Consider the following 20,229-nt stretch of genomic DNA (forward strand, 5'->3'; position numbering starts at 1 on the left):
CATTGCGTTTTCCTGTACCAACTACTGAATGTTTCAGAAGAAATTTCTCCTTTTGAATATAAGCTGTTCTTCCGTTTGATATTTGGATGTTATTGCTGCCGACTTTTTCATCGGATATTTTTCCTTTTTTTAAGGACAGATTGGTTAGGATCCCAAAATGGTCGCCACAGTGGCCGACTTTGGCACTTACTCGCGACTTCGAGCGTACAAATCTCATCGTAAACAAAACCAGCGCACCTGATCTTCTTGTTTCAAGCTTATTATAAGCACAGAGAACAGACATCCTAGTCCAGTTCCGAAACTGTGTAAGGAATTTAACGACCATTTGAAATCGGAAACACAAGTGGCAATAGCGTGGCGCTGCAATCGGTTAATTTCTCATACTAATTTAATTCACCACTTGAAATGTTTCAATTCACCACTGACTGTGGCAATATGGTGTTTGGTGGCGTTAATGTTGTCATCGTGTATTGGTTTGCAACCTTACTCAAGTAAAGATTCAAATCCTTACACAACTTTCCGAGTGAAATTTGTTCTAGCCTGGATGTCTGTTCTCTGTGTTATAAGTGAGCAAAAACAGCATTTTATAGCACTGTTGTTTGAAGCTTGCTTCTTGAGAATTGTGCGTCTGAAGTTCTGATGCACTGTTGAAGTGGGATTTCTAGACGTTTGTCCTTAAACATAGGCTTTTCTTTGTGCAGTGTTGCATATGAACTGAACGCGAGCCAAAATGGTTATTTATGCAACAAGTTGCAAAATGATGATTTTTTTTTCAGCACGAGTCGTACATTTATTCAACGAGGCTTGCTTGTTCAATAACATATAAATAACGATGATACCGAAATCTATAATATTATTTTCCACTCACATCTCTTCATCAGTTAGTGCCTTTCGACTAGATGTCCATTCGACGAATTGTCCATTCGACTAAATGTCATATGCTTCTTTTTCCAAAAAATGGCTTTCGACCAAATGTCCATTCGACCAAATTCCGTTCGACCAAATGTACTTTCGACCAAATGTCATTCGACCAAACGTCATTCGACTAAATGTCTTTCGACCAAATGTCATAGATCCATACAGTACAACCTTATTTCATGCTGGTTATGTTAATGCATTTTTAATTTATGCACTTTTTTAAGTCATGAAAAAAAGGGCCAGCTATTTAGAATAAGTATTGTGCATAGGAAAATGTTTCAATGGACCTCAGAAGCACTTCAAGGGGCCTCATGGAGTTCCAGAGGATCTCCGGCGCGTTTTAGGGGGTTTCAGGGTGCACCAGGAGTTTATAGGAACGTTTCAAGGGAGTCCCAAAGGGTTTTAAAAGATACGAAGAGGCCTCAGAAGCGTTTCAGGGAATCTCAGGGAGTTTCAATGGGTCTCATGGAGTTTGAGGGGTGTTCCATGGGATCTCTCGAACGTTTCATATTATTGAAACTCTTGAAATCCCCGTAATCCTTTTGAAATGTATTTAATGGCTCTTGAACTCATAAGACTCTTCTAGAACCCATTGAAATGCCCCTGAAATGTCTTGAAACGCTCCCGAAACCTCCATAATACCATCCCATTAAAACACCCTTGTAATCCCCGTAATCCATTTGAAATGCCCCTATAACCCATTGAGACACCATTGAAAGGTTCTTGGAACCCCCTGAAACAATCCTGAAATCCCCGTAATCGATGTTAAATATCTCTGAAACCCCTTGGAATGCCCTTAAACCTCAAGAAACCCCCTGAAACACACCTGAAAATTCCTTGAAGTGTCTCTGAAATGCTATCAAACGCCCCCAAAACCTCTCGAAACGTCCTTGTAACGTCCCTGAAACCCCCAGAAATCCCTTGTAACGCCTTTTAGGCACTCCTGAGACCGCCCTTAACCCTCAAGCAGTTGTGTCTTCGCCCACCTTCAGCTTAAGGCCGGACGGGACGGTGGTTGAATCGTCCGCCATTGCTCTGTTGCTAGTAAGATGCAAATCTCAACTTCTACTTCATATTATTGACTAGAAATTTGATCGTTCATTTGCTCACTTGTGGTGCACAATCGACTAAAGTTTCAGCTACGTCAGTGCAGTGGAAATTGATATTTGCTTCTTCAAAATCGCGAGGCAAATTGTTAGAAAGAGAGGGAAGATAGGAAAAATTACACGTCGTCCCGTGCGGCCTTAATCACGGCCACGCTGTGTACCACATTCGTGCTTTTTTCGTGGTTCGTGGTCTTATCAGCATTTTATGGTACATTTGGTGCGAGGGGGACCGCAGGTTCTTCTGGAGTCCATAGTAGGCCCGACTTCCACTGATGATGCGCCTTCGTATTTCGCGGCTAGCGTTGTTATCTGCCGTTAATAGGGATCCGAAGTAGACGAAGTCCTCTTTTTTTATAGAACGAGGAAAGCCTGAATACGCCGTCGTATGTCGTGTTTCACAGTACCGGGCCCAAGATTGATCCTTGCGGTACCCCCGCGGTGACATTGTACTGTTTTTGGCCTCCTCGGTGTTGTAAATCAGCACCCTGTAATGGAAGTAGCTTTCCAGAATACGCCTTAGGTTAGCCGGGACTCCTAAGCGAGATATGGCGCTCTCTATGGCGGACCAGCTAACACTATTAAAGGCGTTTCTAACGTCAAGCGTGACGATCGCGCAGTACCATATGCCTCTCCTCTTTTTCTGCAGCGCAACTTCGGCCGTTCCAGTCACTGACCTAATGGCATCCACTGTCGATCTGCCCTTTCGAAAGCCAAACTGACTGGTGTCTGGTATCTGATAGTCCCGCGTTGTCTGTCCTCTAGGTGTAGCCCGATAACCTTGACAGAATGATTCGCTCCCGGTTTCCCAGCCGTGTCTAGTAGGCAGATTGGTCTATGTATAGTGTATATGCCGAAGAATCGCCTGGTGGCTTCCCGTGCTTGGGAAATAGAACCAATTTTCGCCTTTTTCACCTATCCGGAAACTCGCCTCTATCCAGACATCTCTGCATAGCCAGTCTGACCATGTCAGGGCTAGCCTCGATGGCCGTGGATGAGAACTGGTCTATTAGCCACCTGGGTGGGGCATAGCAACTGCAGTAGTAGACCCCGTCGATCTTCGTAATTGCGAAGCCCTCACACGTCGTGGAGATTTCTCCTGGACCGAGTCTTACAGATCGCCGTTTTTTTAGCCTTATCCCCAAGTAACAATTCCATTGCTTTTGTTTGATTTTTATTAAGGTTTTATTACAGCAATAATTAAAACTCACAGTTTTATGACTGCTTTTATGAAAACCATTGATAAAATGATTTATAGTATACTTGAAGATATTCATAAAGACATATTTTAAGAGTAAACAAAACTTTCCGATATGTAAACCTTCTGGCAATCATTATTACCACAATAAAACTGTTAAAACTCTCAACAGATGGCGATTCGTTCGATTAGTAACGACATCTGTTGGTGGAAAAGCAGAAACTACGACACTGCTAGGTTTATTGCGGTCATCATAAAAGTAAACTTGCTTTCGTTTTATTTTCGCTGATTATGGTCGTCGCCATATTGAATAATTAGCTTACGTGAATGGAAAATAGTTAATTTTGCTTAAATAAGCAATAAATTGATAGTTTGTCACCATTTTCATAACATGCTCACATAAATAAACTCTCTCTGCTGAGTTTTCTTGTGATTCGAGATAGTTTTACTAAATTCAAAAAATGATTTATTTCATTCCAAGATGATAATATTCACTATTTTCGAAGCGCATTAATTTTATGATTCTGCACCCCCAATATTCACGGTAAATTCGAATGCGCATAAGCCTACCAGCACAATAACTACTGAAATATTACTTTGAAATGATCGCTATCTACTTACGAATGATGCATTCTCCTGAACTTTACGTGCCATCGCAGAGGCTTCTCTGCATCTTGAGCTGTCATAGTTTTTGTTGAAAAAAAAACAACAACAAACGAGAATGGAACATTTTTCAGCTAGGTTTTAATGTGTCTTTCGGGTTGGGTTCAAACACTCGGGTTAGGATGGTACTTACAATTTATTCGTGCTGATGTTGTTGGCTCGAGGAGTGAGCAATAAAAAAGAAAGTTACAATGATTGATTGGTCTTTTATACCATTAACAATAGCATGGTTAGGGGATCGTCAGCTTTGACCTTTGTCAAGCCTTCCTATATGCATTCGATATTATTTCGATGTTTACAAGGTTTTCATCTAGGTATACTACAATTTCCCCTTTTTTGAATCTAAGCTACAATTTAACAAAAATTAAAAATCTTCAAATCTAAATCTAACAGGAGGTTTGCTCTCTCTGGTTGATCTTCTAAGCATAATATCGTCACTCATAGATTCACTTCTTCTTTTCAAATATTTAGGTGTAGGCACCTGAGCTTCGCCTTCTGACTCACTACGCCTACGCTTAATTCTAGGACTTGGACGCCGCAACTGATTTACATGGACTATTCTGATGTTTCCATTTTCGATAAACCTAATCTTACACAAAAATTTCCCTATCTTCTCTACAACTAGAACTGGAATCCACCTAACTATTTCCTTCAAATGGTTCCTGTACATTACTCTTTCCCCTTTTTTAAATTGTTTCTCGGGAATATCTTTATCAGTTGCGTCCTTACTGCAGCTTACATCGTACACAATTGTCTCGTTTTTAGATTCATCAAATCCTACCTGTTTAGTATTTCGGTTTGATTGTTCAACCGGGGAATTGGCTTTCGGGTTGATCACAGTTAACACTGTACGAGGTCTGTAACGAAAAATCAATTCACTGGGTGACAAGGATGTGACGGTTGTTGGAGTACTATTATACCAAGCGAGTATTTCATTTAACTTCCGCGACAATGTTCTAGAATTCAATTGTTGATCCAACAGACGTTTTTTCAAGAAACTTTTTACAGTTTGTACCCCTCGCTCAGCTGTACCATTGGACTGAGGATGATACACTGGCGATTTAGTCACTTTTACGTTTCGCGTCTCCCAGTGGTTCACGAACTCAAACGAATTGAACGGAGGTCCGTTGTCGGACACTATCTCCTTAGGCAGTCCAAAAAACTTGAAAAATTCTTCTAACTTTTCATTTACATGATCAGCATTAGTACTCGTCATCAACTTTGCTTCGATGAGCTTAGAAAAAGAATCTACTATAATCAAAAAAGTTTTTCCCTCGAACGCAAAGAAATCAATGTGAATCCTGTCCATCGGACAACTCGTTTTTGGCCACTTTGAAGTAACCGTTTCAGTTGGAACATTCCGCCTCTGATCACAAATCTCACAATTCTTGAAGTAATTTTCAATGTCGCTTTGCATGTTTTTCCACCAGAATAAACTTCTACCTAGCATTTTACCGCGCATGATTCCATCATGATTCGAGTGTAACATTTTCAAGACGATTGACTGTAGCAACTCCGGTATTACTACACGATCATCGTAAAACAAACATTCGTCTTGGGAATTCAGTGAATTCCGAAGATTATAATAATATTTAAGATGTTCCGGTATAGTACGCGGCCATCCGCGCATCACGAATCCGTAGACTTGAGAAAGGATTTTATCTTTCGCGGTAAAATCTGCAACGTCACGCGTTTTCAACGGCAGATCTGGATAGTTTTCCAGTCTGTTTATCGACAATTCTTCAATTTCCGTATTTCCCGGAACCGGTAACCTCGATAACGCGTCCGCGTTTGCCAAACACCGATTTGGCCTGTACTCGAATTCGTATTCGTACATGGACAAAATAACCGCCCATCTCTGTAGACGCGATGTCGCTACAATCGCCGTACCCTTGCGTGGTTGGTAAATTTCTTTTAACGCCTCGCAATCGGAAATAAGCTTGAACTTATGACCGTATATGTATTTGTGAAACCGTTTCACTGCGAAAATGATCGCCAAACCTTCCCGATGAAGTTGCGAATAGTTCTTTTCCGCCGAAGACAACGTACACGACGCAAATAAGACTGGCTTTTCTTCGCCATCAACGATATGCGACAAGACTGCTCCCACACCATATGGGCTAGCATCTGCCGCGACGACAATAGGTTTCCGCGGATCGTACAACTGTAACACGTTATTATTGAAAATTAATTGCTTGCTATTCGCGAAACTGTCCTCACATTCCTGAGTCCAGATAAAACGTTCGTCTTTCCGTAACAACCGATACAAAACTCGCAATTCCGATGAGATGTTCGGTATGAACTTTGCGTAATAGTTCAACAATCCGAGATACGACTGCAACTCAGTCACGTTTTTCGGCGCCGGCGCGTTCACAATCGCGTCGACTTTGTCTTTGTTCGGTCTTAACCCGTCTTCGGAAATCGTATGACCTAAATAATCCACGGAGGCCTCGAAAAATCTACTTTTATCAACATTAATCTTGACATTGTAGTGGTTCAAACGCGCTAAAACGACATCCAAAATTGCCCTACATTTCTCGTAGCTGTCGGCTCCAATGAGCGCATCGTCTAAATAACATCCACAGCCCTCAATATCCCCCAAGATCTGATCCATTATACTCTGAAAAATCGATGGCGCACTCGCCACTCCAAAAGGCAATCTCAAATATTGGAACAATCCTACGTGTGTGTTGATTGTTAAGTACTGCTGAGAGTTCTCTGAGACTCTGAGCTGTTGATATGCACCCCGAAGGTCAATCACACAAAACACTTTACAGTTCGCTAATTTTGCAAAAATATCATCTATCCTCGGCAACGGGTAGTGCTCTGAGCGTAAAAACGGATTGATCGTGACCTTACAATCAATACATAACCTCAATTTGCCATTTGCCTTTGGTACTACAACAATCGGAGAGGCCCATCTACTGTGTTGCACTCTCTTCAAAATATTCTCTTCACAGAGACGATTCAGCTCAGCTTCGATCGCTGGACGCTGTTGAAACGGAGGAGAGTATGCCGCATGGAAAATAGGAGTCACATTGTTCTCAATAACGATCTCGGCTTCAAATTCGCGAATGGGAGAATTGATATTCGATACTCACGCTTAAATAATTCTGCACACTGGATGTGTAATCCTCACACACTTTCCGTCATCGCTTGCAAAGCCGGCAGAATGTGTGAAAAAAATGTGTAAGCCGAGCTCATGCTATGAGTTGATGCCACCTTACACATTTTTGTGCAAGCCGTATGGTTGACAAACGCTTAGAGAAAACATTTTTGTTTACACCACTTGAGTTAACTGCTGCGGAGATTGTTCACGAGCGCTGGAGAGCTGCCGGTTTTTTAGCTGCTAAGCATAGTAAAAGCACAACTGTTGTGCTAAATTGTGTAAATAGTTATTTACAGATAAATTACGAAAATCAAACTCAAAAGTATGTCGTTATGAGTTGGTGGAGCGCTTCCTCCTGGCTTTAGCTACCGGGATTCCTGTCTAGTAGACCAACCGGATAAGGAGCGAACTTCGCAACTTTGACGTTCAGTCCTGATCCGGTTGGTAGATTAGGCTGGAAGATCAGAAGGAAGCGATAACTTGCGGTACTTTCGAGCTTAAGCTCGAGCTCCTCAGAAAGTATTGAAATCAATTTTATTATCGCGGTTGCGATTCGAATGTGTAGCTCTCACTCATTTCGAAGCAAGGGAAGCGTTTTATGAATGTGTAACCTTCACACATTCTTCAAATCAGTCTGCAAACGCTTCAATGTGTGACAGTTGCACAGACTGTTTCGATTTGCAGGCATCAACACAAAAATGTGTAAGGCCACTTTGCGCAAATTTAGTGGTCTGGAAAATATGCACAAATGAGTGATCATTACACATTTCTGAGTGGACCGATTTGAGCGTGCTGTATTGGGGTATTTAACGCGTATTGAATCAAAAATTGAACGATCAAAAGAGTGTATACTCACATTACCTTGTTTAAGCGATGTTCTCCAGCTCGGCCATAGTACGTCCATCCAGGTCCGTCCAAGAAGAGGTCTGAAGGATTTTTCGCTCTCGATCACCACAAGCACTAATTTTTTGCTCGGACCACTTCTATCCTTAGCCACCTGTGCACTGATTCCACCGATAATATTTAACCCTTCACCGGTCACGGTTGAAAAATCATTCCTCACACCAAACAACGGTAAATGAGACAATTGTTTCCGATACAAGCCACTACTAATTACTGTCGCACAAGCACCACTATCAACTTCAAATTCTATAGCCTGGCCCTCTACAAACAAGGTTTCACTCATCACACCACTACGCTCTAGTAAAAACGACTTATCCTGGACAGAATTCAGCTGCATCCGCAAGTTAGCCAGATCCAAGGCCAACTCATCTCCGGAACCTACCGTCCCCACGGTCTGGTTCTTCCGGGGCTCCTGACTCGAACTACGATTCGGCTTCGACACTTTCGAAAAGCACATGCTCGCTGCATGGCCCTGTTTACCACAGGAATAGCACTTCCAGTTCTTCGCAGGACACTTCCCAGGCTCGTGTTCACGACCGCACTTATCACACAGCTTTCTTCTTCCGGATTGATTCTTCTTGTCATCATGGAACCGCGATCGACTTTTGCTTCTCGCGCGCCACGGTTTGTTTGACCTCACCACGTGAGCACTAAAGTTACCTTCGCGCACTTTGTTGTCCTTTTCGGCTAACTCCCACGTCAATGCCTCTTCAACCGCCTTGTCGAAGGACACGTTCTTCTGTTTCAGTAGGTGTGTACGCAGCCTACCGTCGAAGATCCCGAACACAAATCTGTCCCGCAACGCTTCTTGCAAAAAGTCACCATACTCACACTTTTCTACCAACGCTTTCAATTCCACTACATATTCGGTCACCGATTGCCCAGCTTTCTGATCGGCTTGATGAAAACGATACCGTTCGGACACTTTGTTCACTTCTGGCCTGAAATGCCTTTTCAAGGTCATCACAAGCTCATCGTACCGTTTTGCACTCGGGTTCACTGGTTGTAGTAATTTCTTCAGGATCGCATATGTATCCATCCCCAAATGGGTCAGCAAAAATGCCACTTTTCTATCTTCTGGCACATCGTGAAGGAGAAAATGCTGGATCATTCGTTCTTCGTACACTTCGAAATCATCACCCGCGACGTAATTCTCGAATGTACCGAAATTGCACGTTTTCGACGTTCGCGCTTGCGCTCCGGCACCCGACTCCGGATTCTCTTTCACTCCGCCTGTAGCCATCCTAACCTCAACCGAATCACGTGTTCACTCGCGTCGAACTAACGATCGTTCTGCTAACGCCGCTACTGTTTTCCGCACGGTTCTCACCACGTGTTCTTCTATTGCACTTACGAATGCAAAAATCACTTCCACAACTTCGTCGCCAGAATTTAATGTGTCTTTCGGGTTGGGTTCAAACACTCGGGTTAGGATGGTACTTACAATTTATTCGTGCTGATGTTGTTGGCTCGAGGAGTGAGCAATAAAAAAGAAAGTTACAATGATTGATTGGTCTTTTATACCATTAACAATAGCATGGTTAGGGGATCGTCAGCTTTGACCTTTGTCAAGCCTTCCTATATGCATTCGATATTATTTCGATGTTTACAAGGTTTTCATCTAGGTATACTACAGGTTTCAAAACGAGTTTATTGCTACTCTTAATGTGGTTTGCAAAACCTTTCCGAGAGTGGTCCACTTAGCCGGAAGATGCTCTTAAAGAGGTTATCAAGAGGTTTTGATGTATAAATCAGTTTTATTGCAAGTTTTTTAAAATTGGTTATGAAGATCTCTTATAGATCCGAACAAAACCTAAAATGTTACTTGGGTCCGCTACTCAGTTCCCGTTATCAGGGGGGATGCGATATGGGTCCGAAAGTAGTGCGATGTCTGTACTCGACTCCGAGGCGGATTGCCACAACAGCTGCTGCGCGGCTTCACAGTGATTCAAGTTCAATTGCGTCATTTTCGGCAGTTCTGTCCTCTCATGCTTGGACACTTAAAGCCCACCCGTCACGTGGCCTTTGTTAGTCGTACAAATCAGACACTTTGGTGCCGATTTGCACTCCCTGGCGAAGTGGCCTTCTAATCCGCACCTTCTGCAGAGTTTACTCATGTCAGAACCTTTGCATGCCCACGACTTGTGGCCTCACTCGAAGCACCTGAAGCTCACTTCCGGCGGCTCACAGATGCTGAGCGGACACTCCGACCAGCCGACTTCTATCATGCCCTTTGTAGCCGCTTTTTTCGCCTCCCCAAATGGAAGCTTGATCGTCGCGATCTGCGTGCCTGCTGGGCCCCGCCTGATGTGGATCGATGCGCTTGGCGCATCCACCATACACCGCTGCCTAAGGACGGCAGAGAGCTGCTCCGCGGTGGCGATCTCACACAGGTTCTTACACTGGAGAGTTGCCTCCGGCGTCAGAGCCCTCACCTGTACCTTCTCTCCTAGCACATCCTGCGCTAGTGCCGTGTAAGAGGAGCCCTTGTTGATGGCATCCTTCTTGAGCACTAGCATCATCTCTCCTGTTCTAGTGCACCAAATACTTTTGACATCCGCGCCTAGCTCCGGGAGACGATTCTCGCCCCGCATAGCCCGAAGCACATCTGCGTAGCTATTTCCTTCTGTTTTGAGGACCAGTGCGTCGCCCCTCGTACGTTTACGAGCAGGCTTCGCCTTGGTTTCACTAAAAATCTTCTTCTTTCCAACCGTAATCCAAGGGTTCTTCTTCCCTTGGACCAATTGGTCACAAAAAAAACTCGTCTCGGGGTTTCGGTTCTTTACCCCGAGCTCGTTTCGCGACCGATTTGGGGTTGCTCGCACTGCGCGGGCTTTTACCCCTCACCGCCCAAGTAACAATTTCTATGCCTTCTGCTCTTAGACATGATTTATTGAGGTTTTGTCATGGATTTGGTAAATCCTTTTAAGTTTAATGGAGCAGTTCATGTAGTAAACAGCTTTAACAACACTAGCAACTTTAAAACAGTTTGTAGATATCTAGAAGTCCTACGAATAAAACCTTTTTGCTTGCTTTTTTAACAAGCAATAATGTCATTGGAAAACGAACTGTTTAGTACGTATTAAAACTTTGTCTTAAAACTTCTTTCGAAGCCATTTGCACGTCTCAAATTATCGGTCTTAAAACCTGATGAATTGCATAAAGTCACAATAAAGCAATCTTAAACCCGTTCGGAGTTACCAGTGGAAGCATTAAAACTAACTTAAGAAGAGTACTTCAATACGATGTTCTCTTGAACAATAAATTTGGTAGGCTACACAAACGAAAAGATAATCAATTAAACACAATTTGGGGTCATTATGATTGAAACAAGCGTTATTAGAAAACCTCGGGTGGGCATAATTATCTTGGCTAGTTGATCAAACCGATTGCAATCGGGGTTTCCGAAGCAACAGATGGGTGGGTATTGCATAGTTTATTCTGGGTCTGGCTCCAAATTGCACATAAATAATGACTATCGCGCCCAGCCGCAGTCGGCGGAAGATCAAATAATACAATATACTCACTCACCAAGCACTCAAACAGTCTAAAAAACACGAAACACGACCAAAAAACTCACGAAAATACCAAAGTTTTCGGTTTGTTTACATTGTTGACGGCTGTCGTTCAAGCGAAGTGTTCTTAAGAGCATTCAGTCCGAATCCACACTTCCCTAAAACTTAACAGTGTTTGTGTAGCGCACATAATTATGCGTTAAGAATAAGTAGGTGTTTGCTAGTCATTGCATCGTATTCATAAAGAACAACAACACTTGAACATGTTCCTTTCATACTAACTGATCTTAAACTATCTTAAACAAAACTAGGAGGATTTAACTTGACGGCATCCATATTTTTCATCACGATGATCGATTCTGGCTTACCAAGAGTGTGCGCCATGTTGATGTTTGTGTTGCAAATTGAATTCATGGTTTTGCACGAGGAATTAAAATGGTAATTTTTTATATGCCAAAAACCCCAAAATGACGTGGCGCACCGCCTTTTTTAGAAACAGTTCATTGCATTACACGGTAATTTTTTTTTGGCATGGATTTTTTGCCACAGCTACAGGGTTTCCCCGTGAAAATTTGCAAGTAAACATTATGGACATAGATAATAGACATAATTTTTGTTTTTGCATTATAAATAATTTGCAATTCACTGCCAATTTATGTAATGATTTTATTTTCAGATTCAGTTTAACTCATTGGCTTTAATCGTTCTTTTAGGATGTTGTAAGATCTCCAAAACAGCATGTTATTCTTCTTGCGACCTATACAACAAATCTTATCGATGCTGTATAGTATACTACAAGAATATGTCACAAAACCAAGTAGCATATATATCGTTTTAAGGGTTGGTTTTAACAACCTCCTGTAGGGTGGGCCCTTTTGGGTTTTAAAGGGTTTTATTACGGGTTTATTAGAGCTGTTAAGATTTCTAAGCTTTAAAATTAGTTTTAACTGTTTGATTGTAACAACAGCTTGTAAGCAATGAGAAAACTAAAAATGTTACTTGGGCGGCCGCTCCTCGTCGACGGATCTCGGCCAGCTTTTCAACCCAAAGCGGTAGCAAAATGCCTTCATTGGCTAACATGCTTCTGAGGCAAGTGGAAGCGGGAGCGATAAAAAAATATGAGTGAGAGTGAGGAACGACGATTCAGCGACGATTTCTCTGAATCCCTCTCTTCACCGGTGGATCGGCAATGAATATACTTGATATTTATCTCGTTATTACAGTGCAAATGACATACACTCGAATTAAATCGATTGTAATAGTCACGTCCATCATTCTCTTATGGACAAATTGATTGATTTTACAAGTTTTGAGCAAAAAATAAATCCACTGAATCATTTAGGCATCTTCAGCCTCACCGCAGCAAGTGAGAAATAATCGTTACAAGTCAATATTCTTCACCAGCCAACCGACCGATGAGGAATAGTGGTTGCGGTTTGTTCGGTTTATCTTTGCTCCCTGTGCGTTTTCGTTCGTAGTGATGGTTGGCGCTGAGGCTGATCGTACCATTCATATTCACTCGATTTCAAGCACTGATCTCGGCCTTTTGCTTGGCCTTTTGGTTTGGGCTGAGATTTTCGCTCTATCTGCAGCCCCACCTGACTTCACCCTAATTGAGGTCTCTGTAGAGGGGCGGTCCGTTTGCGTGAGCCTCTCTACCCGCGTCAGTCGCTTTGCCTCGCTCGTCCAAGAGATCATATTCCTTCTTGGCCTTTGCTACCGAATCGCGGAGCCTCAGTAGACCATTTTAAGGTCTTTGCTGATGTTATTTCGTCCGCTCGTGTAGCCGATCAGCTCGCCGAGCTGTTCAGCGACCACCAGCAACTTCGGATCAGCGCACGCGTGCGCTCTCGCGAACGGGTTGATCACCTCATCCTCCGTGTTCTCGACCTCTTTAATTAAAAACGAATCCATCACTGCAATAAGGGTCCCCCTTAGAGTTGCTGTTCCTCACTGTCACTGAAGTAGTCGCCCAAGGATCCCGGTGGTTATCTATGCAAGCAGGGAGGCCACCCACGGGTTGGCACAGGCCCTTGTGGGAGCTGAGCTCAGAGCCAGGATCAGTGCTAATCAGGATACTTCAACTGAATCTACCTCCACCCAGTTAGTTTCCTAAGCTGGGTACAGAGCGGGAACGTACTCTAAGGCCTTGCCAAGGTTTTATGGGACGGAAGGCAGCTCCGACAATAGCCCATCCGTCGTTTCAGGTCAGTGTCACCCGGCCCTACTAAGAGGATAGAATGCCAGGCTAGGGCACTTTGGAAGCGGTGTCGATTCGCTTGTACAGAAATGATGTTCCGGTTGTGTGATAATTCTGAAGAGGCCCAGCAGAGCCCACTGCTGAACCCCCGCCACGCCTAGGCAAACTCCGCTTGAACTATTCGTGTGCAGTGCACATGATGCACGGTCACCTTGCGATGCCAAAGGTGGTGAGTCCTCACTAGCGTTAGACGAAGTCCTCTACAATCTCGAAAGTGTCCCCGTCTATTGTAACACTGCTGCCTAGGCTTGCCCTGACGTTCGTGGTTCCGCCTGCCAGCATGTACTTACTTTGTTTTTGGCGCGTTCACCGTGAGTCTGACCTTTGCCGCTTCACGTTTAAAGCGGGTGTGCAGTTGTGCCACCGTTATCAATGTTCTAGCAATAATATCCATGTCATTCGCAAAGCAGACAAATCGACCGGATTTCATGGAAATCGTGACTCGGCTGTTGAACCCGGCTCGTCGCACAACAACTTCCAGTGTGATGTTGAACAGCAGGCATGAGAGTCCATCACTTTGCTGTAGTCCCCGGCGAGATTCGAATGAACTGGATAGTTCACCCGAACTCTTACGCAGTTAGCACACCGTTTAACGTTGCTTTAATCAGTCTAGTCAGCTTCTCAGGAAAGCCGTTTTCGTCCGTGCTTCCTCCAAATAACTCACTTCATCGGGAAGCAAATGATCACTATGAAACCAGCTCCACGTTCTGTTTTATTGCTGCCGCTTTAGTAACTATGGTACTTCAATGCAATGCATTAAGGGCCAGAATCGCAATCTAGCGGAACAAAATTAATTATTCCAAAACGAAGCATTTCCGACAAATGGTGTCTTCGACGAAGTTGTTTGAAATTAACAAAGGCATCTATTGCTAAGAACATAGTAGTTTGCAACTCGTCCGCATAAATGGCGCCACCATCTAATTTCTTTGTTTTACGTCCTAGAGACTTGGCGTCTTCGAAAAAGTTGTTCATTTTAGCAAAATAAACAATTTTTTCTCAGACATCAAAATTCCACAGCCTACTGTTTTCGAGTTATTGTAAAAATAAAAAAAAAACAGTTTCAAGTTTATTTTGACATTTTTACTAAAATTCATGTGAGTTTATTTTTTTTCCTAATGCGAATGTGTCAAATCAAACACATTGTTGCGTTGCGTTGCGTTGCTTGCGTGGTAACGGAGTAATTCGTATATTGCATACTGAAAGTTGTCATGTTAAAACTTTAATACTTCTATTCTAATTGCTTAATTGCGAATGCTATTTGGGAAGGAACAGCTATCCAACTAGAGGTTGAAGTAAAAAAGACATGAGAACTTCCATTGCCGGCCACGCCTATCTTCTCCGTTACGAGGATAGGAAAGGATCGATGTCAATTATTCACAGGTCCGGGTGAACGTATACGTTTGCCTGTATTTGTCGATAAAAATATGTAAACAAACCGAACAGCTGATCGCGACGTCACGTTCGCCAGAAAATTTGTTCGCAGCTTCTGGAACGTGACGTCACCTTCGGCAACTCCGTGCGATTTCGGCTTGCCGAAGTTGACATGACACGACTACTACTTCAAAATTATCATATCACAAGCACCACTTTCCCCGATGGGCCTAACCTGGTGAAATTTAGAACATTGGGAAAGGATGTGATGATATGACACCTACTTTACAAGAGGTCAGCGACTCACCGACACTCCCATAGGTGTCAAGGAGTTGGATATTTGGAATGGGGTGATTTGGGAATCACTATAAGCGAGTGATGCGACAATATTCAGATTGTGTAAGTGTATTTGAGTAAATCATGTAGATGTGTTGGAGTGAGTGAAAGTGTTTTAGTGTATTTAAACACCAACGTTGGGAGTAACGAAGCTAAGAAATTTTGTCACTCCAAAAGCCTTTTGGATCCGGGATGGGGCACAGGCATTTACACTGTGTCCTGGCTAACAAGCCTAGGCTTAAGCGCCATTGATCGCTCTCTGAAACGAAAAGAAACACAATTGATCCTACCTAAATACATACCTTCTCGGCAACTACGAAATCGAAACATATTCATAACAAACCACTGTAGAACAAACTACGCCAAATTTGGGCCTCTTAATCGAATGATGGACATTTATAATCAACACTGCGAAACCATTGACTTTACAATGTCTCGGCATAACCTTAGAAAATACTTTTACAGTCTTCGAAGTCCCAACCCAATACCTAAAAACATTATAAGGACTGTTCAATTTATAAAACGGACAACTTTACAAGGCTATAAAAAGAAGACGCGTAGTTCAAATTTAACCACCTTTGTTTCGTTATTCAGTACATCATCTTTCATTATAGTAATGATTTTTGAATCGGATAAAAATAGTTTTATTTCATAGAAAATCGGCCAGATGTTAAATGAGGTGAATTTTACGATTGCTGAAAATTGAAAATATACACAAAATTACTGTTCACATATGCTATATCGTTTTGATTATCAGAAAAGTATGTGCCATGCTGCAGCAGCACGAGTAATAAACATTCTGGCGAAGTTTAAACTCAATTGGAAAATTAGTTGTTCAAATATTAAAGTCTCAAGTGAGATTCGATTTTTTGATTAAAATTTCATTGTAAAGCAAAAAGGGCATGAACATATTCAATAAACAATTTTTTTATACATCCAGTCGAAAGTAGGAATAATGTGGTTTCAAATGCAGAAAACTGCTTCGTAATAGCATTACTGGTTTGGTTACTGTGTGCCATTACAGGCACAGTAATCAAAACAGTTTCGTTCTTTGAAGGTTCTTCCAAATAACAATGCAACCTAATGCAAATTTTACATAACAATGATGTTGAAAATATAAAATTTTACATCCGATTGTTATTGAATACGGTGCATAATAACATAGGATCAACTTTGTTGAAAATAAATAATAACAAGATTCGCTAGAGTCGAAAATCGGCATCGATGGAGCAAAAAGTATGCATTTTTTACTATGACCATCTTAATGGACTAAATTTTTGAAGAAGAATGCAATTAAAAGTAAATTTTTCTTCTTTATCATCCAGAAAGCAGTATTCTACTGCTCTGGACAAATTTTGAGCCAAATACGTTGTGTTATTGCATCACAAGACTTAAATCAATATTTTTTAATAAATTCTTTGTAAACAAGGCAACTTACTATATCAAGCTGGAGGCTGCTTGATGCGTTATTACTTACCAACTATTGAGCTTTACCTTTAGTAGAATAGTATAGGATTCCCATACATTAAAAATTTCATGAAAATATGCATGTTTAGTATGCGGAAAGTTATGTCAAATTTTGAGAAATGGGTTTTTATTGATGTTTTACGAGAACCGCTTCAGTTAGACAAAAAAGGACTTTTTGCCTAATGTTATATTTTTCCTACATTTGAGAATAGCTATAGAAAGTTATGCAAAAAACTGATAATGATTTTATTGAAAAATAAAAAAGATATCGGACAAGCAAGTTGTCCGTTTTATAAATTGAACAGTCCTTAAATACACTACCTATCCTAATTTAATTTTTTAATATTTTTTATGTATTTCTTAGACTAAACTATAGCATTAAGAAACAAAAATATGTATATGTAAATGTACTAGTCTACGTCGGTTGACGAAATAAATAAATAAATAAATAAATAAATAAATAAATAAATAAATAAATAAATAAATAAAATAAATAAATAAAGGGGGGAAGGGATTGAGAGGGATAGTAGGGTTGGGATGATATAATCTATTTATCGAAAGGCCAGCGACTCACCGACGCTTTCGTAAATAGAAAGAGTTGGGATTTTGGTGAGGGAATGGTTTAAAATTCAGTATAATTAGGTAATGCGATTGGATTATTATGAGATTTTATATGTAGCTAAATATAATGAAAATGTAAAATGCAGCTGTATAGCAAAAAGCATGGAGCAGGGAACACCAATTTCCAAAATTATGACCATTGATTTTGATGACATTTCACCGATCCCAGTTCCACTGAAGAAAACTTTTCTCCACCTCACTGGCATCGGAGGAGCTTCGGTCCATCGCCGTAATCGAATCCGGCATCGAAATAGGAGTTCGTCAGCTCAGCATAACCAACATCTTTGAAGACAGAAAGCCTCACTTTTTGGCCTTCTGGATGCTTTGTTTTGTTTTTTTTTTCTGTCTTTTTGGCGGCGTAATTTTCACAACCTTGAGTTGATTTCAAGGATGATGCTTGAACAACCGACACTGACTTGAACACTAAAGCACTTATTCCGAAAAAAACCACTTTTTCGTATCATTAAAATAAGCTCTTGAAGCCACTTGTAAAATATGTTTCTTCCGGAATTCGAGCGACGTATGTTGATTTCTTAATTAAGCCCCAGCACACCTTGGCGGTTAATTTACTGCCGCAGAGATTCCTCCCTATGCTAATTTTTCCAATGTTTTAACTATACACATACACAACTCTCAAATTTCCAGTTCCAAAAAATCGGCGAAAAAACAGGAGCTGACGAAATGTCACGCGAGTAGCGTGTCAAACCAAACACATTGTACGGGAATTATGTTGAATATTATCACTAAAAAAATACAAATTCGAAAAAATAGTGTTAATTTCAAGCCTCAATATCTCGCAAAGCGCAAAAAATCGCAACTTCAAATTTTCAGCAAATACGTAGTAATATACTAAGTGAACATACTGTCAAAAACTTGGAGAGGTATATCTTTTTGCTGTGACATATTAGAAAGTTCATGTATTCGATACTCCGCCGTACCGTTGCATGGTGCTTACGTTACCTCCAAACCCTCCGAGACCGTGCAATCACCCGCCGGCGAGATCAAATGAGTCTGGTTGCACCCCGAAACCAATCAGCGCCCCCTCAGCCACTCAACTCCGATGAGCTCCACTCCGCTGATCGAATTGTTCACAATTCATGTGGCACAACGTGAAAGTTTTCCCGATGAGTACTCCAATCTGTCCGCTGGTGTACTCGTATCCAAATCCAGTCCGTTGAAGTGGTTGAAGGCTTACGTCGACGAGTTCGGATTGATCCGCGCCGGTGGGCGCCTCAGCAATGCCGTTCTACCCGAAAACGCCAAGCACCCCATCGTCCTCAGTGTCAAGCATCCGTTGGCCAGACTGGTCACCGTCCAATGTCACAGAACTCTGCTCCACGCTGGCCGTCAACTCATGGTGGCGAGTCTTCGCCGGAGATTTTGGGTCCTGGGTGGACGAAACCTAACTAGAAGCGTTTATCACTTGCTTTCGAAGCAAGTTGGAGCTAATCCAGCAATCCGTCGCTGATCTGCCAGCTTCTCCAACGTGCCCATTCTCCGTCTGCGGCGTAGATTACTGGGGACCGCTTTCATCAAGTCACCGGTCAGGAAGCGTGGTCCAACGAAAGTGTATGTGGCCATCTTTATCTGCTTCTGCACACGGGCCGTCCACATCGAGCTCGTGAGTGATCTGATGTCCGCTGCATCCCTTGCCGCACTGCGCCGCTTGGTAGCTCGAAGGGGGAAGATTTCCGAGCTCCACTCCGACAATGCGACCACTTTCAAGGGAGCATCACACGCCCTTCATCGAGTGTACAGTATGCTGAAGGTGGACGAAACAGATCGGAACCAAATTCTCTCGTGGTGCGCAGACAACGAAATTCGTTGGAAGTTTATCCCGCCTCGCGCCCCCCATTTCGCAGGTCTATGAGAAGCCACGGTGAAGTCCGCGAATACCCACCTACTCAAGAAAATCGGCAACTCCAGTTTGTCGTACGAGGACATGCTCACCTTGCTCTCTCAGGTAGAAATGGGCCTCAACTCCCGTCCCGTCACACCACTATCGTCGGAACCGTCAGACCTGGAAGCCCTGAAACCTGGTCACTTCCTGGTGGGTTCCAATCTCCAAGCCGTTCCCGAAAAAACATTAACCGACATTCCCGAAAACCAGCTTGATCACTTCGAGCTAACCAAGCGTCATCTCCAACGAATCTGGGCACGATGGTACCTGGAATACCTGCAGCAGTTGCAGTCCAGAGCTGTTCAAGGCTGCAAACTATCGACTGCCATCAAACCTGGACAACTCGTCGTGGTCAAAGAAGATTGCCTTCCACTCGCTCAATGGCCCCTCGTCAGAATATCAAGACGGCATCGTCAGAGTGGTCACGTTGAAGACTGCTTCTTCGGACAACGTCATGCGACACGTCGCACGGATTGCCCTGCTGCTCATCAGAACCGATACAAGTCACACCCGTTGGAGATCATCAGTAGAGCAGTTCTAAACTGGCTCGATGCTCATATCAGTTGACATCAGGTAATTGATGTTCCAATCTCCCTAATCCACCCGAATGATCTACCTGGTTTTTTTCTGTTTTCGGTCACTAATCACCAAGGCCATCGCAATCTATCTCTGCACATTGGCTACTCCGGCCGAACATGCATTGTCCATGTTTCGATCGTCAGTCCACAACAACCCGACAATCCGATCGAAGATGTCAACAGAGAGTCGAACCGATCCTCTCCTGTCCGAGCAACTGATGCAGCAGTGTTAGAGTCTAAGTAGTTCAAGTGTGTTGAAATATGCCATTTCAAAGGTTGCCGGAATG

The 20,229-nt window shown here is 42.6% G+C and overlaps 2 protein-coding genes across 2 annotated transcripts in view; both read left to right on the forward strand.

Annotated features, from left to right (window-relative positions):
- Positions 1-20,229, forward strand: part of LOC109412460 (zinc finger protein 37) — an 82,606-nt gene that overhangs the window by 50,309 nt on the left and 12,068 nt on the right. The window lies entirely within an intron of this gene.
- LOC134290963 (uncharacterized) lies at positions 18,525-19,931 on the forward strand. The gene is made up of 3 exons (XM_062858198.1): positions 18,525-18,898; positions 18,941-19,287; positions 19,339-19,931. Exons 1-3 carry the CDS (start codon positions 18,525-18,527, stop codon positions 19,929-19,931), a joined length of 1,314 nt encoding a protein of 437 aa, XP_062714182.1.

The sequence above is a fragment of the Aedes albopictus genome, chromosome 1, assembly GCF_035046485.1.
Source record: "Aedes albopictus strain Foshan chromosome 1, AalbF5, whole genome shotgun sequence".
In the NCBI taxonomy this organism is placed as follows: domain Eukaryota; kingdom Metazoa; phylum Arthropoda; class Insecta; order Diptera; family Culicidae; genus Aedes; species Aedes albopictus.